Source organism: Chlorocebus sabaeus, chromosome 10 (assembly GCF_047675955.1).
Source record: "Chlorocebus sabaeus isolate Y175 chromosome 10, mChlSab1.0.hap1, whole genome shotgun sequence".
In the NCBI taxonomy this organism is placed as follows: Eukaryota; Metazoa; Chordata; class Mammalia; order Primates; family Cercopithecidae; genus Chlorocebus; species Chlorocebus sabaeus.
The window spans coordinates 28,502,205-28,528,856 of record NC_132913.1 but is presented as its reverse complement, the minus strand read 5'-3'; the positions used below and the strand labels follow the sequence as shown (position 1 = coordinate 28,528,856).

Genomic DNA, 26,652 nt, shown 5'->3' with positions numbered 1-26,652 from the left:
CACCGACTGTCCGACATGCCCGAGTGAGATGAACCCGGTGCTTTGGTTGAAAATGCGGAAATCACGCGTCTTCTGTGTTGCTCACACTGGGAGCTGGAGGCTGGAGCTGTTCCTTTTCAGCCATCTTGGGCGCCACCCTCCCTTGCAATGCTTTCAAGCAATTGTTTTCTAATTTGTAGCATGCCGAGCAAGCCACTTTCTGTTACCCTAAGGACTGATTAAAGTGTTCTAGAAGGCAATGAACTCTTTGAATAATCACTTCTACAGTATCAATCTTTTGGTACTTTTCCAAGTATCAAAAATCCATAGACCCAAAAGGATTTACTGTAAGACTTGGTGCTAGGTAATGCTAGGTAGGTAATGCAACCTGCATCGTGGATTTCTAAAACACATTCTCGTGAGTATATGCTTTCATTCCCCCAAATACTTACTTAAGATTTAACATTATAAGAATTATTATAAACATTTTAAAAATTAGGTACTTAATCAATTCATTTAATCTTTTCAAGCTTTTTTTTTTTTTTTTGCTTTGATTCTGTATGGTTTGTATAAGATACCTACTATTCTCCAAAAAACTGTTAATTTAAAATGTCCTATTTATTTACAAAATCAGAGATGTTATAAAGTATGAGAGAATAATTATTCTTCACATAAATTAATGATAATCCCTGAATAATTCACATGTTGGCTAATTTAAATAATTTTTGCATAGGTAAATAGATATGTCCCTCCCTCCCAATAAAAAGGAACCAAGTATTTTCTTCTAGCTCCACTGTCAGGCTGTGTATTCTGCATGTGCAATTAAGAGTAATTGAAGAAATCTCAGTATTGGCCAGAAACAGATAATAGGAAAGCGCAAGAAGTAAAATTAAGGAAAAGGGTATCAACTCAGCCTTCCGTGGATATTTTGCCCCCAAAAGATAAGTAGAAGACTAGTTTAGGCAAAAGTCAGTCTGTTGGTCTTCCGGACCTGAATGTATGGAATTGTGAAGCCTACATTTTTTTAAGCTTCAACGAAGCAGGCCTCATAGGTCCCTTTGCTCCCTCTATGCAAAGTATTCCCTAGGTGAGATAAAAATAAGCTAAGGGAAAAGATCACTCTTATCATTTTAGGCATAGTGTTACACTAATCTTTCTCCCTAAGAGTAGGATTATAGCCTTAGGAAATTCACTCTGCTTTCCTTAGTCAGCAATGTGACCCAGTACGTACAGTTAATTAAGTAATAGATTAATTAATTTTAAAATTAAAAGCCAAAGCGAACACGTTTCTAAAGTAGCATAGTACAAACAAGATCCAAAGCCTTCTTCCGCAGCTGACCTATTTATACCAGGAAGCCTATCTTTGTAAGGCCTGAGGCAAAGATAGAAGCCTGGAGTACTGGGTTCTACCTAGAATGTAACAGAAAAGTTGGATAATCTCAGAGTGACTCTTCCTGGGACTGAGCGATTCTCTGAGCCCCAGCCAATTTCTCCTGAAGCGTTAGTACCTCTCCTTCAGAAACTTTATTATATTTCTTCCTCTACCTTTGTAGAGTACATATAACGAGTCTAAGAAAGGAAATTTGAGGTAACTTAGGATTTTGATGAGTTTGACACGTGCTCAGGAATCAAAATAAATTTTCTTGTTGAAGTATTGGGAAGATAAGTTTGAGCTCTTATTTTTATTTAAAATAATGGTTTCTCATTATTTTCAAGAAGTATGGATTTTATTATTCTTACATGTCATTGCAATATCACATAAGGTTATTGTATTTTATTTTGGGATTTTTGAGCGTTTTATTTTGTTTGCCTTTCCAATATGCAAATATATATAATCTGCCCCTTTAGGTAGCACTTGTGATTAATATTCTACTCTCTTTTTAAATTATCTTTCTATCTGCCCCACTTCTAAATAATTGGATTGTATGATCTTCTTTTTGGGTGAGAACATTCGCCTCACATTCTTTCCCTGGGTGTCATAGGCTAGCTTTTCTCAATCAGACCTATATGCACCAACAGAAAAAATAAAATAAAAAGACACAAAACAAAACCAAAAAAAAAATACTCCCATCCATATATTTTCTGATTATATAATCTGCTATCTTATATTCACAAAAGTTAAAGTTTTAATCATGGCTTTGCTGTTCAGTTAATCATAGCCTGAAGCTATGCTATTAAACTATATCTCAACAATATTCACAATTAACACTGAGGGCAAGAAAAAGTGAACGCAATTAAACTACTCTGGAAGTTTTCAAAAGAAGACATACGCTGGCCAACAAACATATGAAAAAATGTTCAACATCACTAATCATTAAACAAATGCAAATCAAAACCACAGTGGGTTGCTATCTCACATCAGTTAGAATGGCTCTTATTAAAAAGCCTAAAAATAACAGATTCTGGCAAGGTTGTGGTGAAAAGGGAATGTTTATATGCTTCTGGTGGAAATGTAAATTATTTCAACCACTGTGGAAAGTAGATCGGTGATTTCTCAAGTAACTTGAAGCAGAACTATCGCTTGATCCAGGAATCCCATTATTAGGAATACACCTGAAGGAAAATAAATTGTTCTACCATAAAGACACATGTACTTGCATGTTTATTACAGCACTATTCATAATAGCAAAGACATGGAATCATCCTAGATCCCCATGAACATAGACCAGATAAAGAAAATGTGACACATGTACACCATGGAATACTATGCATACATATCTTTAAAAATAGAATGAGATTATATCCCTTACATCAACATGGATGGAGCTGGAGGCCATTATCCTAAACAAACTAATGCAGGAACAGAAAACCAAACACCATGTGTTTTCACTAGTAAATGGGAGCTAAACATTGAGTACACATAGACACAAAGAAGGGAACAAAAGACCCTGGGGCCTACTTGAGGCTGGGAGGTGGGAGGAGGGTGAAGATGGAAACTACCTATTAGGTACTGTGCTTATTACCTCAGTGACAAAATAATCTATACACCAAACCCCAGTGACACACAACTTACCTATAGAGCAAACCTGCACATTACCCCTAAAACTAAAAGTTAAATAAAAAGTAAAAATTATTAAGCCAAAAAATAATTAAAATAATTTACAGTCTGTGGTAAGTGCTGTGAAGGAAGTGAGGATAGTTATGTGAAACCACAGACAGGTCGAGAGAATTAAATATTGCAAGTGTTTTAGAAACTGGAAAAAAAAATTTAAAAATAAAATACTTTTGGAAAGCAGTGAGTGAAAACAACTAAGATAGCCTTCACCAAAAAATATGATCCATTAAAATGAATATTTTTATTTGATGAAGTCCCTCGGAAAGCACCCAAAAGTGTAAACATGTTTGCACTGATTATGTGTGAAAACCTACAGAGAGGCCATCTGGTTTATGTTTTTAACTTAATCAGTTTTGAAATAAAAGTTTTATATATATAGGTACATTACATGGCATAAAATTCAAATTGTTCTATAAAGCTTAACATATAGATGAGTGGTTATCTACTTCATGCTACTCCATTCCTAATTTCTGTTCTCCAAAGACATCCCACTTTTAGCTTTTCTTTGGATGTGTTTAATCTGCATATTTAAAAAATAACATGCTTATGCTGATATTTCTTTCCTTTTATTTTTTGAGACAGGGTCTCACTCTGTCACCCAGGCTAGAGTGCAGTGGTGCAATTATGGCTTACTGCAGCGTCGACCTTCTGAGCTTAAGTGATCCTCCCACCTCAGCCTCCCAAAGAGTAGTTACGATTACAGGCATGCACCACCACGCCCAGCTAATTTTTGTATTTTTTTGTGCATATGGGGTTTTGCCATGTTGCCCAGGCTGATCTCAAACTCCTGGGCTCAAGCAGTTCACTTGCCTTGGCCGCCCAAAGTGCTGGAATTGCAGGCATGAGCCACCACACCAGACCTATACTGGTATTTCTTGACTTTTCCAATTTAGGTGCCATCGACTACCTCCCTACTGAAAGACGAATGTTTTGTTTGCTTACAATTCTCCCCCATACTCTGCCTACCACACAAATATTTCCAATATTATATCATGGTATTGTTTAAACCATTATTCTCTGTTTTCATCATCTTGTATATTATCTTCAGAGCTGAACCATGTAGTATGCTATGAATGTATTTATTTACTTTCCTATTTTTTAAAAATGTATTGGTGATACACCTTCAGAAACCCCCTGTGTATTTGCTATCATTTAGACTGGTTGCATGGGTGTTATCAGGATTTCCTTTTACCAGCCTCCTGGGAAGTAGCTTTTCTTTCTCATGTGTGGGCTCTTCTGTCTTCTGGATCATTAGCCTTTTTCCAACTTGGCTTTCTCTTTTTTAGTGGAGGACAAAAACGTTTCTGTATTGCTGCTTCCGTACAAGCTTCCTGAGATAAATTGCTTGAGTAATAAATTTTTTGGTTGGACTTACATGTTTGAAGAAAAAATATCTTTATTCTATTCTCTCAACGGATAGTTTGACTATGCATAGAAGTAGAAGCTGAAAATCATTATATATTTGACTTTAAGGTAGTGCTAAACTGCTTTCTAAATTCCACTTCTACTATTGAAGTTTTCACACCATTGTAATGTCTAGCTTTTTGGATGTGATTTAAAAATAATAGCTTTATGAAGATATTATTCACATACCATACAATTTACCCAACTGGAATATAAAAATCTAAAGATTTTTAGTGTATCTATAGTTGTGCAACCATCACCACAATAAATTTTAGAACATTTTCATTATGCCAAAAATAACCATGCATCTATTAGTAGTCACTCCTCATTTTTCCACAGTATCTCCCCCCAGCACTAGGAAGAACCATTCTAATTTGTCTCTCCTGCTTTGTCTATCCTAGATAATTCACATGAATGAAATACGATATGTAGTGTTCGGTGACTGGCTACTTTCACTAGCATAACGATTTCAAGTTTTACTCATGTCATAGCTTGTATCATACTTTATTCTATTTCATTGCCAAATGATATTCCATTATATGGATATACCTCTTTTTGTTTACCTATTTATTCTTTGAAAGATGCCTGAATTGTTTCCAGTTTTGGCTGCTATAAGTAACTCTGCTATGAACATTCATATACAAGTTTTTGTGTGTTCTAATTTCTTTTGGGTATATATCTAAGAGTAGAATTGTTGAGACATACAGTGACTCTACATATAACTTGTTGAAGAACTGCCAAAATGGTTTCCAAAGTAGGTGGATCATTTATATTTCCACCAGGGGTGTAGGAAGATTCCATTTTTCTACATCCTCACCAATACTTGCTATTGTCTGTCACTATAATTATAACCACCCTAACAAGTATGAGATAGTATTTTGTTGTGGTTTTGATTTACATTCGCCTAATGAGTACAGATGTTGAATATCAATTTATGTGTTTATTGGCCATTTGTATAACTTCTTTATAGAAATATCTGCAGATTCTTTGTTTTTAATATTGGTTTTTCTTTATATTATTGAATTGTAAGAGTTATTTATATATTCCAAATACAAGTCTCTTACCAGATTTGATCTGAACTGTTTTCTCCCATGGTATGAATTGTTTATTCATTTTTTTGATGGTGTTGTTTGAAGCATAACAATTTTTACTCTTGTTAAGTGCAGTGTATCTTTTTTTGCCTTTGTCACTTGTGCATTTTGTGCCATACCTAACAAGCCTTTTTCTAACCCAAGGAAAAAAGGATTTACTCACTTTTTTCTTCTAAGAGTTTTATCATTGCAGCTCTTTTACTGAACCCAACAGTCCATTTTGAGTTAATTTTTGTATGTGACATAAGAAGGTTCCAATTTTATTTTTTTGTATGTGGATTCCATTTGGCCTAGTACAATTTGTTGGAAAAATTATTTCTTCCCCATTGAACTTTCTTGGCACCCTGTCAAAAAGTAATTGAGCATAGATGTGAGAGTTTATTTCTGGATTCTCAATTCTGTTACATTTATCTATGTGCACATCTTTATGCCAGTACTACCCTGTCTTGATGATAATAGCTTTGTAGTTTTTCTTCTTTTTTTTTTTTTTTTTTTTTTTTTTTTTTTTTTTTTTTTTGAGATGGACCTCACTGTGTGGCCCAGGCTGGAATGCACTGGTATGATCTCAGTTCACTGCAACCCCCGCCTCCTCGGTACAAGTGATTCTTCTGCCTCAGCCTCCCAAGTAGCTGGGAGTACAGGCATACACGACTATGCCCAGCTAACTTTTGTATTTTTCATAGAGACGGGGTTTCACCAAATTGGCCAGGCTGGCCTCGAACTCCTGACCTCCAAAAGTGTTGGGGGTGATCCACCATCTTGGCCTCCAAAAGTGTTGGGATTACAGGCATGAGCCACTGCACCTGGCATAAGTTTCAAAATGGGTATTCTGCTATTGTTGGGTGGGATGTTGTAGATGTCAGCTCGATCTAGTTTATAATGTTGTTCAAATATTCTATTCTTTGTTGATCTACTGCTTAATTGTTCTTGCCATTATTAAAAGTGGAACATTGAAGTTTTCAACTATTGTTCTTGAATTCTCTATATTTCCTTGCAATTCCATCAGCTTTTGCTTCATAGATTTTGTGAGTCTATTTTTTTTGGTTCTTATATGTTTATAATTGTTGTATTTTTTTTCTGATGGATTTATCCTGTCATTGTTGTAAAATGTCTTTGTTTCTTTTTTTATTTTTAAAGTCTGTTTTGTCTAATAATTATATAGTCACTCCAACTTTCTTATGGTTGCTATTTGCATCCTTTAATTTTTCCCATCCATTTTCTTCCCACCTATTTGTATCTTTGGATCTGAAGCGTGTCTCTTATTCATGGCATACAGTTTAATCTGAAGTTTTTATGCTGTCTGATAGTTCTGATTCTGACTTTAGATTTCATGTTTAACCCATTTACAGTTAATGTCATTATTGATAGAGTCAAATTTATGTTTGATGTTTTACCTTTTGTTTTCTTTATTACATGTCATTTTTTGATTTCTATTTCTTTTTTAATGTTTCCTCTTCTTTAAGTGAATATTTTGTAGTGTAATATTTCAATTATTTTAATAGTTTATTTCATTAGGTTTGAGTTGTTTTTTAAGTAGTTGCCCTAAGTAATACAAGATATATCTCACTTTTTCATAATTGACTTCAGATTTATATTATCTCCAGATACAGAAACATTACTCATATATAAATCTATTCTCTCTTCTTGTATGATTGTTATTATTGTTACGTATATTAAGTCATTGCGTTATAAATCCAGTAATACATAGCTATAATTATTACTTTGTATAATTTTATGTATTTTGTAGGGGCTGAGAGAAGATAGGTTAGGAAAGATTTTTATATTGACCTTCTTTTTTGCCGTTCTGGTTCTCTTCATTGTTTCTGTGCACTACAGTCTGATGTCATTTTCTTACTCCAAGACAGCATTGCTTTTGTTTTTCTCCTTTGTGCTATTATTGGCAAATCTATTACATTTCTATATGTTATAAGCCTGATACATTTATATACATAATTTTTACATAATTGCTTTGTAAATAAACTATGAAATGAGAAATTATACACTTGTAGCATCTTTTATATTAGCCATATCATTATCAATCCTGGGCCTTTGTTTTTCATATGGTTTCTACTTACTATCTGTAGTCAATTGTTTTGTGTCTGAAGAATTTCATTTAGTATTTCTCGTAAGCTAGCTTTACTAACAATATGTTCTCTCAGTTTATTTGGGAATTCTCATTTTGTAAAAACAGCTTCACTGGAAATAAGATTCTTGGTTGACATTTTTATAATATATTGTAAAAGTGTAAGTACTTTGAATATATTATCCAACTGCCTTTTGACCTCCATAGGTTTCAATAAGGAGTAAGCTGTTATTCATATTGTGACTTCTTTGTATAAGTATTTTTTTCTCTTGCTGCTTTAAAATTTTTTTCTTTGTTTCTGTCCTTCAACATTTTTTCTATGTTGTGGGTGGCTTTGTGTATCCTACTTGGACATTGTTGATTCTTGGTTGTGTTGATTTTTTAAAATCAAATATAGAAAGTTTTTGGGTTTTTTTAAGTGTTATTGTTCTGTTCCCTTCTTTTCTTCTTATTCCTTTGCTACTCTCATTACTTAATATGTTGTATACTTACTGATGTCCCACATTATCTCAAGCTCTGCTTATTTTTCTATAGTTTTTGTTCCCTGCATTATTCTGATTATATAATACACCTTCAAGTTTATCAATTCTTTCTTCTGTTAGTTAAGATATACTATGAAACCCCTCAAATAAAATTTTCTTTTTAGCTATTTTTCTTTTCAAACCAAGAATATCCATTTGGTTCATTTTAATAATTTCTATCTTCTCATTTGTATACTCTTTTTGATGGGGCATTGTCTTTATAGATTCATTGACTTCTTTTTAATTTTATTTTTCCTACTTTTATTGTGGTAACACACATATAAAACTTGCCATTATAGCCAATTTAAATTGTATAGTTCAGTGGTATTAAATACATTTATATTGTTGTGCAACTATCACCGTCCACCTTCAGAAATTTTTTATCTTCTCATACTGAAACTCTCTGACAATTAAGTAATGGATTCTTGTTTCTTGCTTCCCCCACCCCCGGCACCCACTATTCTACTTTGTCTCTATGAATTTTACTACCCCAAGTAACTTATATAAATAGAATCATACAATATTTGTTCTTTTGTGGACAAGTTATTTCATTTATTGTAATGTCTTTTAGGTGTATCCACGATGCAGCATGTATCAGAATTTTCTTCTTTGTTAAACTTGCAAAATGTCCCATTTTATGCATATATCAGGTTTGTTCATTCATTCATCTGTCAGTTGACATTTTGCTGGTGCATTGGTTCTACTTTTTTATTGTGAATGACACTGCTATGGACATGGTTGTACAAGTATCTCTTTGAGACCCGACTTTGAATTCTTTTGAGTAATGCCCGGAAGTGGACTTATGTATCATCATAATTTTAACTTTTTATGGAGCTACCATACTGTTTTCCACAGAGGCTGCACCGTTTTACATCTCTACCACCAATGTAGGATTCTTTTTTTTTCCAGTCATCACCAACACTTGTTATTTTCTCTTTTTGTTTGTTTGTTTGTTTAGTTTTGTTTAATAATAGCTGTCTTAATGAGTGTGAAGTGATGTTTCGTTGTGGTTTTTATTGGTATTTTCCTAATGATTAGTGATATTGACTATTTTTACATATGATTATTGGCAATTTGTGTATCTTTGGAGAAATGTGAAGTCTTTGCCCATTTTTTAATTAGGTATTATTTTGTTGTTGACTTGCAGGAGTTCTTTTTATGTTGTAAATATTAATTCCTTATCTTGTATGATTTTCAAATATTTTCTCTCATTCTATGGGTTGTTTTTTCATTCTGATCATGTCCCATGTATAAATGTTTGACATTTTGTGAGTTTAAATTTATTTTGTTCTTTTGTTGCCTATGTACTGCTGTCATATCATTCCTTTACTTATTTAAGCAAGTTTTCAAAAGTTCTTTGAATGTATTTATAATTGCTTCTTTGAAGTCTTTGCTAATTTCAACATCTGGATCCTCTGAAAGGCAGAGTCTGTTACTTTTTCCTTGTATATGGGTTACACATTCACACATTCCTTTTTCTTTGTATGTCTCGTAATATTTAGTTGAAAAGAGAATTTGATATAATATATTTTAGCAACTCTGAAGACCTTTCCTTCCACAGTGGAGTTTGTTTTTGTTTGCACATGCATTTGTTTGTTATCTGAGCTGGCCTTTTTCAGTGACATCTGTTTCCCCACAGTGTACAGTCTCTGATGTACCCCTTAGAGGGTATAACCTTGAGCATGTTCACAATTACCCCGTGGTGACAGTGGGCTTAACATGACTCTCTTTGACTGTTTTTCTGATCTTTCTATTAAGCTGTGTGTCTTTATTGGTATTATACTTATCAGATAGCTTGCACTGTCAGCTGAGTGTTCTATGACTTTTTAAAAAACTTGTTTGGCATAAATTGCTCTATAGTTTTATTCGGTAAAATCTTGCCTGCTTTTCAGGAGATTCAGAACTTTGTTCTAAACCCCCAATGGTTCTTCTTAGCTATTTTTTTTCTTTGTGGTTTTATCTGGCCTGAACTTTAGCTTGTTATTTCCATGAAGCTACCATCTTTGTCCTAACTGATCAACACCAAAATATTGATTGTTTTTGACAGTGCCTTTAGGCTTGAGCTTTCCCATGCTCTGTTACCAGTAAAGTCAATTCTCTTACGGTGAGCTACATAGCTCTCTTTGTTAAACCTGCATCTCCCTGAGCAAAACATCTGCATCATGGCTCTGGAGCTGGGGACTGGGACAGTGCTTCATTCTTCTTAGAGTTACACCTGTGCCTTACAAGTGTCGTGCTGAGTACGAGTGGTTGACTTTGATCTTCTTGGCTTGCCTCTTTTGGCTTGGAATCACTGTCCTGTGAAGGATCTGGATGAGAGCAACTGGACCCCAGTATATTCTTGATCTGTTCCTGGGATAGAGCTTCTACCCTGTGAGTGTATTCCTCCTATTTGTAATTTGATATTCCTGGATTTGGGCTGTGTCTGTTGTTTTTTGGTTAAAATTATCTAGTTCAGTCTCTTCAGAAAGTAGTTATTTAGTATTCTGCTGCAAGTGTTAAAAGAGAAAATTTAGGAAGTGTAACTTCTCCTTTCAACCAATACTCCAGTTTGTGTTCCCACCCCATTCCACTCCCATTTCCACTATTCTCAGGAGTGTTAAGAACCTGTAATTCCTAAGCCTTTCCATTATTTTGGTTTTGTATTGATTTGCTTCTTGGCCTTCCTCCAAGAACTTACATGTTGCATGATTTTATTGAGTGACATTCATATCAAAATTTATTTTAATAGTGTCCCCTGGAGTTGTGTAATGCACAGTCTTTGTGGTTGGAATATAGCAGCCCTGAACATCATTTCTCTCATTATCTTCAACCACTGGCTTAGATTTTACTGCCTAGAAATACAAAGAGCTAAGTAGCTAAGTTAGCTAACACTGATTTATTGCTTTATTGCTTCTAAATTTTTGTTGCTATCATTTGTCCACTCTAGCTTCCTTCCTAGTCTCTTTATCCTTATGGGTTTGTGCCTTGTATATTTTATTATCATGCTATTGGGATTTTGGCAAAGTGCATAAGTGAAGAGATATGTTCAATTGTTACTTTTAACACACAGTTGGCATTTTTTGGCCTGATATGCACCAAGCATGGTGTTGGATCTTTGCATTTGTCTTTGTTCATTTCATTATGCTGAACATACAGATACCTTCTCAAAGTTGTTATTGCCTCCTATGTCTAATATGAGGACTTACGTGTACCATGAGGGGAAAAATGACTTTTCAGTTTTAAAGTAGATTTAGTCACAAGTACTTCTAATCTACTAAATATGAAAATAATAAAAAATTTGCTGGCAATATGGATCCCCTTTTACAAAGGAGGTTACATTACTCATGTAATCCACCTCACCTCCGCTAACCCAGTTGCTACTACTACCTCCACCCTATTTTATTCCTCTCACGAAAGCTAGGTAATATAGGAATTATATGTGTATAATCCTTCTTCAATTATATATGCATTTTCTTATCCTCCTACCTCAGGGCGCAGAGAAATTCCCTTATTGTGTATACGTAGTTTCTACTTGTATTTTTCTCAGGTCCCTCTGGTGAATTTGGTTATATTTTTTCCTCAAGCAGAGTTTCTGTCTGGTAGCAACTAAATGCGTTGAATCAGGCAAAGATCTGATATTGGTTATTTTATTATTAATAACTCTAGTATGTCACCCTTACTGCAAAATCAAATGCAAAACTCAACTACAAGGTATGTAATACCCCGAACACCCTGGCTTTGCCAGTCCAATGCACCTTGTACTCTCACCTTTTTCTCACCTATCTTTCTCTGTACTGGCCCATATCTCAGCATTTATGAGATGCTCTAGAAATTATACAGTATATTTTTACTCCTTATATTTTTTTAATATTCATATAAACATATCAAGACATTTGCTAGGTCAGAATCTAAAGCTCAGAAAGTTTAAGAAACTTGCCTGTTATACCTGTGGTATAACAGCTGATTATACCTGTGGTAGGAGATAGTACAAATAGAACTATGTCTTCTACTTTAGGATCTGGAACACACTTTGAGCTACCATTGTGTCTTAGTTTATTATCTGATTCAAAGAAAACATGGAAATTAAAATCACTGAATTCCTTTGGTTGTGATTATAATGATAATAATATAATTGCCAACCTACAGCAGGTGTTTATAATGTGCCAAATTAAGTACTTCTACTGAATTACTGTGTTTAAATCTCACACAATTTCTATGAAATGTCATTGTCCTCATATAATTAGTCTAAAAAGAGAACCTCACACAAGCACATTTCGCTTTATGTTATCTTCTCATATCTTTTTATTCATTATGCTAAAGTAAACATTTTTCCTCATACAATATTCCCAGTAATAAGTTATACTTAAAGATTATACTTTTTAAGCAAATTGTGTCAATGAATAAACCAGCCATTTTTTATTTTATAATTTGTCAAATAATTAATCTCTCTTCAGATTTGATTATGGCTTTGTAGCTATATTTTAATTATCTGTGTAATAAAATCTACAATAAAATGTTTCTAAACAAATCAGAATCTAAAGTTGCAAAGTTACTAAAAATGATTATATTTAGAGATTCAAAATAGGCAATTTTTTAAATCCAGTGTTCGCCAATGAGTTGAGGTGGTTGGGGTTCTTTCTCTGAGTGATTTCTTAACTTGCAGGCATAACATAAAATGAGAAAGTCTCTTAGCATTAATGTGGTACACTCTCAGATTTTTTTAAAAAATTGTTACTTTGGTTTTTGTTTAATTTATACATTTCAAAGCATACCTGGTGGCATACATCAGAATTGTATTACAGAGAAATATATTAGGAAACAGCATGAAAATCATAAAAGTAAATTGGAATTTCCAGACAAGAAGAAGGGAATATGAGTGTGGAGAAAACATGCATATATATTATATATATATATATATATATATTTTTTTTTTTTTTTTTTTTTTTTTTTTTTTTTTGAGATGAAGTTGCTCTGTCATCCAGGCTGGAGTGCAGTGGCGCAATCTCGGCTCACTGCAAGCTCGCCTCTCGGGTTCATGCCATTCTCCTGCCTCAGCCTCTCGAGTAGCTGGGTTTACAGGCACCCGACACCACCCCTGGCTAATTTTTTGTACTTTTAGTAAAGACGGAGTTTCACTGTGTTAGCCAGGATGGTCTCTATCTCCCGACCTTGTGATCCACCCGCCTCAACCTCCCTAAGTGCTGGGATTACAGGCGTGAGCCGCTGTGCCCAGCCAAACATGCATATTCTTACTTTCCTTGACACAGAAGTTATGCATATCACTTCCACTCATGTTCTATTGGTGAGAACCTGTTCTATGGCCCTAACCCGACTAAAGGAGAGGTAGGACGTAGAGTCTCTGGCTGGATAGTCACTTCTCAGAAACAATTCTGCCGTATGCAAGGGAGAGCACAAACACTTTTTTTAACAGATAGCTGTATTTACCATACAAACTAAATGTGTTTCAGCAAAGAATTGGTTAATTAAATTACTCATCATTCATAAAATGGAACAATATGCAGCTCTTAAAAAGGAAAGGGAGATATACATGTATTGAGTACACACACACACACACACACACACACACACACACATCTCATTACTTTTTTTTGAGACTAAAAGAAAGGCTTTATTGAAGTGGAAGAAACACAGCAATTTTGAGTAGATCTAAAGGAAGAGTTCTACATTGCCTATTACTCATTTCGTATTACTCATTACATGAAGAGTTTTTCTGAATGAAAAATGTTTAGGACGTTGAGGAGAGAAAGAACAAATTAATAACAAATGATCTCCACAGCATAGACCTCAAGGCTCTTATGCGTGCAGGGTACAGTTCTAGTTGCAAAAGTCCTCAGGGACAGCATGAGGGCCTGAGCTGAGGTGCCTTGGGCTCCTTCCAGAGCAGCAGTTGAAGTGGATCGTGCTGAAGTCCAGGAGACAGTTTTGGGTTACTCTCCTTTCTGGTCGCTTCCTGACGGCATCTGGGGTTTTCAGCATCTTCCTGGGAGGCCTGGACTGTAGAGGGCGCCCTGAATGTGTGTCCTTCCACTTCTGTAGGCGCTGGTATCTCCAACGCTGACTCAGACCACTTTGGACTCCTCCACTGGTAGCATCTGCGTCATCTTGAGGTGACTGGAGCCTGTTTGTAGTTTCAGCCATTAACTCCCAGACATGGTAGTCTCGAAAGAGTTTGTGGCCCCTCTCATCTCCGGGGAGGGCTCGGTGCCTGATGGAGGTGCAGTGCAGCAGCCAGCGCATAGCAGAGCTCCTGTAGAACTGAAGACATTAGCAGGAGCAGCGGCTCAGCACAGGAAAGTTATCCAGTGCCCTGTCCCAGGCTTGCTCTAGGTTCAGGTCCGGTGGTATGTGGGACTCTGGCGCTGCCTGCCTCCAAGACAGCTCTTCCAAGGTTGATGGATGGAACTCCATAGTCTCAGCCTCCCAAGGCTTGACCAGGCGCAGCCACGTAGTTAGTCTAGGACAAAAGCAAATGGCCTCATAATTTTAAAAAACAAAACCCCCAAACCATATACAGTCTTATAATATAAACCCCAGACTTGACTTGGCAGGGTGTGGTGGCTCACGCCTGTAATCCCAGTTCTTTGGGAGGCCAAGGCAGGTGGATCACTTGAGGTCAGGAGTTCAAGACCAGTCTGGCCAACATGGTGGAACCCCATCTCTACTAAAAATACAAAAATTAGCCGGGTGTGATACCGGGCACCTGTGGTCCTAGCGACTCAGGAGGCTGAGGCAGGAGAATTGCTTGAACGTGGGAGGCGAGGTTGAAGTGAGTGGAGATGGAGCTGTTGCACTCCAGCCTGGATGACAGAGTAAGACTCTGACTCAATAAAATAAAATAATAAGTAAATAACAGCACCTCAGTCCATGTAATATTTTCTCAGACCACATGGTTGGTCCACAACTTTCACCTTATTATATCTAAATTATAGAAAATTTTGCTTTTTCCTTTTGAAATAGTTGTACAATCTTATGAAATACTAATAGGCAAAATGAAAATTATGAAGTGACAATGTTGTCAGTCCTATTTATTAAATAAATTTTCAATATAATTGCTTACTAGTTCTGGTGGGTTTTTGATAGTTTTGAAAACAATTTTCTATGTAGACAATTGTTGTTTACAAACAGAAACCGTTTTACTTATTTCATTCTTTCTAATTTGTGTTCCTAACCTCTGTTAAAGCCCCTTAATGCACTGGTTACAAACTTCAGTATATTATTGAATATAAATGGTGAGAGAAGTTATGCTACTTCTGTTATGATATGTTCGTGTTTTGGGAACAAAATCATTCATTAGGTTGAAGAAATTCCCCTCTATTATTATATTGCCAAGGGTTGTATTTTAAATAATGAATGGGTATTGTTTTTTTGTTAAATGCTTTTTGGACATCTATAGAAATGATAGGGTATTTTTTCCCTTACTGTACTGATAGGGTGACCTGGATTAATTGATTCTTAAATGCAAAACTAGCCTGGCATCATCATGATATATTATCCTTTTATATATTGCTGGATTTTAGTTGTTAGTAATTTTGCAGAATTTTGCATCTATATTCATAAGGAATGTTGTTTTACATTTTTTTCTTTAATGTATTTGCATGATTTGTGGATTAGGGTAATTCCAGCTTTATAAATTAGTCGGAAAACTTATGTTTTTAGAAGGGCTTATGCAGAATTAGTTTTATTTCTTCCCTAAACATTTGGTAGAATCCTCAAGGAAGCTACCTAGGCCTCGCTTTTTCGTGTGGGAAAGTTTTTAAATCACAAATTCAATTCTTCTATATATATAGGGATATTCAGATTATATGTTTCTTCTTGAGTGAGCTTTGGAAGTTTGTATCTTTGAAGGAACTTGTCTATTTCATCTAAGTTGTCAATATGGGCATAGAGTTGTTCATAGTTTTCTTTTATTATCCTTTAACTCTATAGGGTTTGTGGTGATATCCTCTGCTGCCTTGCTGATGTTTATAATTTGATAGATTTCTAATTTGGTATTTGTAATTTGTTTCCTTTTAGTTTTCTTTGACTGTTTAGCAAGGTCATATGATACAAGTTTAACATATAAAAATCAATCATATTTGATTGATTGCTAGCAATGGATAATAGAAAATTACAGTAAATAATACCATGTAAAATAGCATCAAACCTATGAGACAGATATAAATTGAACAACATATGTAGAAGAGCTATATGCTGGGAGCTCATGAAAAAATTTTTAAAAAATTAAAATAAATGCATATATACCTACCATATTTGTGAATTAGAAGACTCAGTAGTTAAGATGTCAGTATCCCCCAATTTATAAATTTAACATAATTCCAATTAATATCCTAGTAGGATTCTTTAGGCACTGAAAAGCTATTTCTAAAATTTACATAGAAATAAAAAGGACCTAGAATCTAAAGAAACCTAAAAAATAAAAGAACAAGGCATTAAAATTTATGCTACAAGATTTCAAGATTTACTGTCATCGAAATAGCATAATTTATAGAAAGGACAGGCGTACAGATTAACAAAACATAAGGGTACAAAAATATACCCGTAGATACTTGGTCAATTCATTTTTGACGGAGGTACAAAGATAATTCAATGGAGAAATGTGAGTAATCTCAACAAATGGTACTGGAACAATTTAACATTTGTGTGCAAAATGATCAACCTTGAGTCAGATCTTGTAACCTATATGGAAATTAAGCAAAAATAAACTACAAATCTAAAACTTTAAAATTTCTAGAAGAAGTATAGGCTAAATTGAGTCGGTAATAGATTTCTTAGATAGAACTCCCGAAGCAGGATTTATGAAAGAATACATTGAGATTTGATTTTATCAAATGTAAGATTTTTTTTTAAATTCTGTTATTTGAAAAGCAGTAATAAGAGAATGCAAAGAGAAATTATAGACTAGGAGAAATGATATACAAATCATATATCTGATAACAGACTTGTATCCAGAATACATACACACGCTCACAAATGTATGCACACACACACACTCTGTCTCTCTCTCTCTCTTCCAAAGCTCAATAATAAGAAAACAACCTAATAACAGTTGGCAGAAGATTGAACAGAATTTCTCTGCAGATAACATGTATGACTAGCCAATAAGCACAATGAAAAAATCAATAATAATTAGAAAATGCAAATTAAAATAATTGTACAATAGCTACCACTATGTATATACTCAAATGTCTAAAAATAAAATAAAATTAAAAGCTGAAAATACCAACTGCTGGGGAGAAGGTAGAGTAGCTGGAAGATTGATATATTGGTGGTAGGATTATAAAAGAATGCAGACACTTTGGAAAATAGTTTGATAATTTATCATAAAGTAAAATATCCACTTACCACATAACCCAGCAATCCCATATTTACCCAAGTAAAATGATAACCTATATTTACACAAAAGCTGTATATAAATATTTATAGAGACTTAATGCATCGTAACCCCAAACTGGAAACAACTCCAATGTATGTTACTTGTGAAATGAATGAACAAAGTAAGGTATGTTCATACAATGGCTTATTAATCAGTAATCAAAAAAGGAGAACTACCTAATACTAACAATAATATAGATGAACTATCTAATACTAATAATAATATAGATGAATCTCAATTACATTATGCTAAATAAAAGACGTCAGACTAAAAATACTAAACCCTGGATTATTTCATGTATATGACATACTGGAGAAGACAAAACTATTGAGATAAAAACCAATCAGTGATCACCAAAATTGTCAGCAGGGCAGTGGGTTGACTGTAGAGGTGCAAAGGGGATATTTTGCGATAATGATCCTGTTCTATGTCTTATGAATGATATTGGTTAAACGACAATACACATTTTTCAAAACTTGCAGCACTGTACATGAGAAAGAATGAATTTTGATGAATTTAAAATATGGACTTCATTAAAATACCAAAAATAGAGCAAAAATGCAATAAAAAAGCATTGCCTCACTGCTCTATCTTCTTGTAAGAGAACACACTGAAACTTTGAGGCCAGTAAGTAGTCTAACACTAAGCAAACGATTCTGAAGAAATTCACATAAGCAGCCATAAGCAACAGCCTAATCTCTGCAAACCACCTCACACTGCATTTTACTAGGCCAAAGAAACAGGGGTAAGAGGATGAACGATGTGACACAAATTATCACCATTCTAAATATGTCAAGCATATGTCCTACTGACAAGAGGGGCTGTCTGGCATGGTAAGTAGCTGTGTCAGCTTTTCAATCTTCAAGCATAAAAAGTGAGTGAAGTTCTTGTTTTTTTAATGTGCCACATAGAGAAAGAATAATTTTTTCCTCATTACTGTGGTTCTAGTTGTTGGTTAAAAGGCATTTTTGTACATGTCTAATTTAAGAAGAAATTTTATTACTAAAATTGAGAATGAAATATCATCCCATTTTGTAAAATGATATCTCAGATAACTTATGTGTATGGAAAGGTGCTTATACAATTTTGTATTTCTAAAGGATTTCTGAAAGTTCTAATTTACTCTCTGAAACATAACCTGGAAACATACAAATAAAATAGCACAGCCGTGTTTGCACTGTCTTGCTAAGTCCAATACATGATCAATGTGAGTTATTTGACTATAGATCACAAAGGCAGCAGCATAATGCTATTGACTATACAATGGTTGATCCGATAGCTATACAAATAAGATAGCAAACAGTGGTTGTTTGGTTTAGAGCTATTTATGTAAACAAAACTAATGAGGAAAAAAGACCTCTATTGGTAATAACTTGTAATGGTTGCAAACTGGTTGCCAACTTCTAATCACCTTTCTCTGTTGTCCTGTTTTCACTCTAAGGGAGGTCAGCATGATTTATTTACATGTGTTTCCTAAATCATATACTTGAACACATTTGTGAAAATGCCTCCTAAATCCTAATGATGTTACAAAGCAAAACAGCCTCTAAAAGCTATGCAAATTAGTATATTTCATAAAAATTGCTTGTCTAAATTGTAAATTGATCGATGATTAGGTAGCAAATTCAATGTGGATGTACATTGCTTCAGAGGGTGATATTTATATTTTATAGAAACAAAAAGATCAATGTAGAAAATCCTTATTTCTTATGATTAGTGTTTCCCAATCTGTTGGAGATTGTGCTTTCAGGTGAATTAGAGAACTTACCAAACAAACAAATGAAAAACTTCTCCAGGAGACATCAAGAGATGACAAAACTACAACTGAGTCATGTACCACCCAAAAATAAAAGCAAGAAAGAGAAAACCCTTCTAATATGAAAATAAACAGCACCAAATTGCTTACAGTGTATACACATTATGGCAGGATAACAATAGAAATTCTGTTGTACTAAACGATGATTAAGCTTAAATGATAAAATGATAAAAAAAATTATGATAATAAAAATAGTTACTATGTGTCAGCAATATTTTAAGAACTTTATATCACCTCATTTAAGTCTATCAACAACCTGATGAGGTAGTTTCTATTATCATCCCCATTTTGGGGATGAGGAAAAGCGTGCAATGAGAGCTTTAGTCATGTACCCATCACCACTCATATGTAACAAATAACCTTGATATCTCACGACTCAATACAATAATAACCCATTTTTTCCCTGATATCACAGTCCAGTTGGATTATCAGTGGTTGACTTCCCAGGTGCTGTTTCAGGCTCTTTCCATTTTGGGCTTCTGCCATCCCAAGGGGTGAGGAGTCTGATGGATCCCCTGTACCCAGATGGCCGATAAGTGTACAGAGAGTAGAAGATTGTCAGGATCTGTAAGCATCAGGTCAAGGAGTGGCACACACCAATTACTCTCTACATTATATTGGCTAGAAGACACAAATATGGCTCCAATCTAACTGGAAGACAACTGGGGAATGTCATCTTTTTATTTACCTAGAAAGAGAAAACAAGATTGATGCACATTTAACTATTCTCTGTCACACTCACATAGCCTGAAATTACTAAAACAGTTGGAGGTAAAGCACTCTTGTTGCAGAGACCAAAGCCTCAACATAATATTCTACCGCCATTCAGAAAACAAGATAAGTGGTGAAATAAATTTCAGTTTTACTATGAATTAATTTTTATCCTGTTAGACTCCGTCTTACTACTTATTAGTAATACATTGATACCTATTTCTTGACTATTTCTAAATCAAGTGACTTAGAAGTTTTGATGTCTCAAAGCTACCCACTACTTGTAAACTGTTACCTTGCATTTTATAGAGAAGGTATATTCATATTTTAATAACAATCTCTTTTGCAACATTTCCTCCTTTACCACTTTGATAAGGGCCATATTAGTCCATTCTCACATTGCAATAAAGAACTACCTGAGACTGGGTAATTTATAAAGAAACAGGTTTAATTAGCTCACAGTTCTCACAGCCATGCTGTACAGGAAGCATGGCTGAGGAGGCCTCAGAAAACTTACAATCATGGTGGAAACCAAAGAGAAAGGAGGCACGTCTTACCTGGCCAGAGCAAGAGGAAGAGAGAGTGAAGGGGGATGTGCTACACACTTTCAAACAATCAGATCTCATGATAACTCACTCATTATCATGAGAACAGCAAGGGAAAAACCTGCCCCCATGTCCAATCACCTCCCTCCAGGTTTCTACGCCAACACTGGGGATTAAAATTCAACACGAGATTTGGCTGGGAATGCAGAGCCAAATCATATCAAGGTCATAAAAAGATCCCTTAAAAACAGAACAAAGTAGATCTGTGTCAGGGGAATCTTCATCAATTGGATTAGTTTTGATTTGTGAAACGACAGCTTCTCTCTTTTTATTTATGTATTTTTGAGACGGAGTCTCACACTGTTGCCAGGCTGGAGTGCAGTGACACTATCTCAGCTCACTGCAACCTCTGCCTCCTGGGTTCAAGCGATTCTCCTGCTGGGACTACAGACGCACACCACCATGCCCAGCTAACTTTTTTGTGTTTTTAGTAGAGATGGGGTTTCACCATGTTGGGGAGGATGGTCTCCATCTCTTGACCTTGTGATCCACCTGTCTCAGCCTCCCAAAGTGCTGGGAGTATAGGCGTGAGCCACCACGCCCGGTGACAGCTTCTCTCTTTTAATAAAAAAGATAGCTTTATTTTATGATAATGCTGAAGAATATAGATCAGATACCGTGTTTACATGTCTGTGTTCTCACTTGCTTATTTGCTTCCCTAAGATATGAGTGGTCTTCCTACTTCAGTCTAATTTCCAAACTAATGATAATGTTACATAAGCCAATGGCTATGCTTCACTAAAGTCACTGGGTGAAGACTAATGGTTCAAGTACAAATTTTTTTGCTGTATTCAAATAAGTTTTCTAACAAAATTAATCTGATATGCTTTTAACTATGTTCATAGTCATTATAGTGTTGCATGCAATGAAGCATAATTGCTCAGCAGTTCAAATAGATAACTATAATAATTAGTATTGCTTTCACAGTCTGCCAAATTTTAAATTTTAGTGTTCATATTGTAAGTTCTTCATGGTTCTTCACGATCTGTTAGCAGAATCAATATTTACCATTTCATCTAATATAATAAACTGTTTAATCATCTCCCTTTCATCACTCTGCATATATACAAATCTTCATGCAGGATAAGTCTAATAAACTAAAAGCTAACTTGACTTTGTATATTTTGCTATTTTCAACTAACAGATCTCCTCCTAACCCTCAGAACCATGTTCGAGGTCTGGTCTTTCAGATCATTTTTTCCCCCGTTTTGCATTTCTTAGCTCTCCATATCACTACCCCCCTCTTTTCAGTGTTCACTCTCCATCTTCCAGATATGCCAAATAAAGAGAGTAGAAAGATGGGATCCGTAGTATTTGGACTTTCTACGTTGGATTGACACAGTGAAAAGGTGCAACTGGGCTCCGGGGATTACATGGGAAAATAATAAATTTGACTCACTGTGTGAGTACACCTGCGTTAAGGTAGAGACTAAATGAATTAGATCAAATCTCTACCCTCATTTTTTTATACTATAACCGAATCTATTTTCTGTGAGAAACCTTTCCTGTTTCCTCTTTCTGTTCCAACCCCTGATTATATTCACCCTTGTCTTCACTGCTCCACTCAAATGCTTTTTAACACCCTCAATAGATCCTATTAGGAAGACTAGTGCACTTTACTGGCTTCATCCATGTTTATTTCTCAATGAATTTAACATTGATTTCCCTGCTTGCTTCTGTAGACTACTCTTCTTCCTTAGGTTTTGTGAGACTTTCTAGGTTCTTCACCTATGTACTTTATTATTTCACAGTTTTTCTTGGTGGTGGTTCTTATCGCTGTTACCTCTTCTGTTTGATTTTCACATGAAGAAGTTCTCTGGGTTTTTTATTTTTATCCCAAACATTCTTTTTAAGGGAATGCTTCTTTATTCTTTAGGTTTCAGTGACCAACTTTATGCTTGTGACTTCCAGACTGGTGTCTCCACTACAGACTTCTCTTCAAAGATAGACCCAAATTCTCACTTTCTCCCTGGCTATTTGTTGCCAATATTTTAAACTAAGTATAATCAAAGACAAATAATATCTTCTTCCCAGACTTGTGGTACTTCTGTTGTACTTAATTCATTTTATTACTACTACTTATTTAGTGTCATTATGCTTTCACCAAGTTTTTGGCCATCTTTCTAGGCAAATATTCATAGTCTTCATTTATTATTTTGCCATTCCTAGTCACTTAGATAGCTTTGTTTCCTTTACTATCTTTCTCTCTACTGTTAGATACTTTTGAACAATACAAGTAAGAATGTATCCCTACTGTCCTCAATAACCAGCTATGTCTCCTGTTGCCTAAACAGAAAATTCTACTTAATCCATGAATTACTTAACCTTGATCTGGCTCCAAACAACAATACCAGTCTCTCTCTCTTTTTTTATAACCACATCAAGCATTGTAGGTTAGCAATGCAGAATTCTTTATTGTTGCCTTTATTTCTTGTATGCTTTCGGTTCAGTTCTTTCTATTTACTTCTTCATATTGTCTTTTTTACCTAGGCTACATTCTCATTAATTTTGTCTATCAGAACTCTTATACTTTTAAGCCTCAACTCAAATTCAACTTCTACAACTCTTTCTCAGATATCCTCCTGCATATTCAGCTTCTAGATGAAACTTTCTCTTTCTAAATCCTACCACTTGTACTTTTATTAAGCATATGTATTTTGCTACTATGATTTATAAATACTGTTTTACATTGTTATTCTTTCTATGTAATTCCGCTCACTTCCACACTCATATTGTAAATATTTTTTTAATGAATTTTCATCTGTGGAACTGTAGCAGAGTGATTAGCATTGACTATGTACTCAATAAATATTGAATTAAAATAGCATATAGATTCAAGTCAATTTTGAACTGATTCTCTCTACATAAAGTGTAGCACTGCTGAAGTGATATCCTTGAGTAGGTGAGAGGGAATGGGATTTTTGCATAGCATGTTGGGTGGGAGCTTTGATTATGAGTTCAACGAACTGTGAAATCCAAGGAGAAGCAGTATATGCAGATGTGGGTAGAAATGGAGTATAAAGTTGGAAAATCTCTTCTGATTGCTTCAGTTTTCTCAAAGAAGTAAGAAGCAAGATCAACATATATGAGAGAATATTAGGAAGGAGGTTTGCAGAAGGAGAACTACAAACCACTGCTCAGTGAAATAAAAGAGGACACAAACAAATGGAAGAACATACCATGCTCATGGATAAGAAGAATCAATATCGTGAAAATGGCCTTACTGCCCAAGGTTATTTATAGATTCAATGCCATCCCCATCAAGCTACCAATGAGTTTCCACACAGAATTGGAAAAACTGCTTTAAAGTTCATATGGAACCAAAAAAGAGCCCACATTGCCAAGACAATCCTAAGTCAAAAGAACAAAGCTGGAGGCATCACGCTACCTGACTTCAAACTATACTACAAGGCTACAGTAACCAAAACAGCATGGTACTGGTACCAAAACAGAGATATAGACCAATGGAACAGAACAGAGTCCTCAGAAATAATACCACACATCTACAGCCATCTGATCTTTGACAAACCTGAGAGAAACAAGAAATGGGGAAAGGATTCCCTATTTAATAAATGGTGCTGGGAAAATTGGCTAGCCATAAGTAGAAAGCTGAAACTGGATCCTTTCCTTACTCCTTATACGAAAGTTAATTCAAGATGGATTAGAGACTTAAATGTTAGACCTAATACTATAAAAACCCTAGAAGAAAACCTAGGTAATACCATTCAGGACATAGGCATTGGCAAGGACTTCATGTCTAAAACACCAAAAGCAATGGCAACAAAAGCCAAAATTGACAAATGGGATCTAATTAAACTAAAGAGCTTCTGCACAGCAAAGGAAACTACCATCAGAGTGAATGGGCAACCTACAGAATGGGAGAAAATTTTTGCAATCTACTCATCTGACAAACGGCTAATATCCAGAACCTACAAAGAACTCAAACAAATTTACAAGAAAAAAACAAACAACCCCATCAAAAAGTGGGCAAAGGATATGACCAGACAGTTCTCAAAAGAGGACATTCATACAGCCAACAGACACATGAAAAAATGCTCATCATCACTGGCCATCAGAGAAATGCAAATCAAAATCACAATGAGGTACCATCTCACACCAGTTAGAATGGCAATCATTAAAAAGTCAGGAAACAACAGGTGCTGGAGAGGATGTGGAGAAATAGGAACACTTTTACACTGTTGGTGGGACTGTAAACTAGTTCAACCATTATGGAAAACAGTATGGCGATTCCTCAAGGATCCAGAACTAGAAGTACCATATGACCCAGCCATCCCATTACTGGGTATATACCCAAAGGATTATAAATCATGCTGCTATAAAGACACATGCACACGTATGTTTATTGCGGCACTATTCACAATAGAAAAGACTTGGAATCAACCCAAATGTCCATCAGTGACAGACTGGATTAAGAAAATGTGGCACATATACACCATGGAATACTATGCAGCCATAAAAAAGGATGAGTTTGTGTCCTTTGTAGGGACATGGATGCAGCTGGAAACCATCATTCTCAGCAAACTATCACAAGAACAGAAAACCAAACACCGCATGTTCTCACTCATAGATGGGAACTGAACAATGAGATCACTTGGACTCGGGAAGGGGAACATCACACACCGGGGCCTATCACAGGGAGGGGGAGGGGGGAGGGATTGCACTGGGAGTTATACCTGATGTAAATGACGAGTTGATGGGTGCTGACGAGTTGATGGGTGCAGCACACCAACATGGCACAAGTATACATATGTAACAAACCTGCACGTTATTCACATGTACCCTAGAACTTAAAGTATAATGAAAAAAAAAAAAAAAAAAAAAGAAGAGAAGATGTGTGAAATAATTGTATGAGAATGCTGAACAGTAATTGAACTAAGGAAATACTATAGATAATTAAATTTATAATACACTCCCCAATGTTCAGTTCGGAATGTTTCAGGTATTCTTTTACATATTGGACTTTTATTTTTTAAATATAATTTGATTTTATTTCTGTAGCACCAGCTAAACTTGTGGCACATATCAATGTATTTTGAATCATTTAACTTTAATCTTCGAAACCCTTATTTGCCTTCCTGGGGAAAAGGGTAAAAACAACATTTTTGTAACAATCCATTTATACCCCTATTTTCAGATAGTCATGCTTCTATCCAATATTTATCTAGTTTAGCGAATCTTATTTCTGTTAGAATTTATTTGTGTAATAAATGTGCTCCTGTCACTTCGTCTCTATTTCATGCTTTTATCATATTCAATCCGAATTTGCTCTGAAGGTTTGCTAACTTTTGCTTTAATCATGTCTTTTCTCTAAAATGGTTCAGACATAATGAAATACATTATGTTCAGTATTTCTCTAACATTTTTCTACCAATGAAAAATAAAATATTGAGATGAGCTATATTCACATTGATTGCTATGAAGGTTGCACATGGGTTGGTAAATCAAAACAAGCTCTCAAAAGATAGAAAATCAATTGACGTGTCAGATAGGAAAGACATAGATGGCAAAATCAACTGCTGAGTTGACATCTTTCCTCTTGAAATAATTTAATTTACCAAAATTTGAAAGGTTTTGTGTCTATGAACACAGTAATAAGCTAAAAAGCTGGAGACCAAACAGACTGATCTAAAATTTTATTTACAGTAATTCAAGCAAATGTAAACTAACATATTTTAGAAATTTTTTTTTCTAGACCAATCATATAAACTTTCTGGGAGAACAATCAAGACTATATTGTAAGGATTGTGCACTGAGAAATAGAAAAAATATTTACATATACAGTTAAATATAGAGAATATATTTGTTTTTCCTCTACAGAACTGTTATCCAATTGCCAACAGTTGAATTGTCAGTATAAATGTACAATGGTCGGAAATAGTACAAGATGTTACTGTGAGAATGGATTCGAAATAAAAGAAGATGGGAGAAGCTGTAAAGGTAAGTAAAACATATAACTCCATCAAATGTGGTTTATAGAGGCTTAGTTAACA

General features: G+C 34.9%; 1 protein-coding gene across 1 annotated transcript in view; it reads left to right on the top strand.

Annotated features, from left to right (window-relative positions):
• Positions 1-26,652, top strand: part of LRP1B (LDL receptor related protein 1B) — a 1,897,925-nt gene that overhangs the window by 860,925 nt on the left and 1,010,348 nt on the right. The window contains exon 4 of the mRNA XM_073019651.1: positions 26,480-26,599. Coding sequence (XP_072875752.1) covers positions 26,480-26,599 — 120 coding nt within the window. The remainder of the gene's footprint in view (positions 1-26,479; positions 26,600-26,652) is intronic.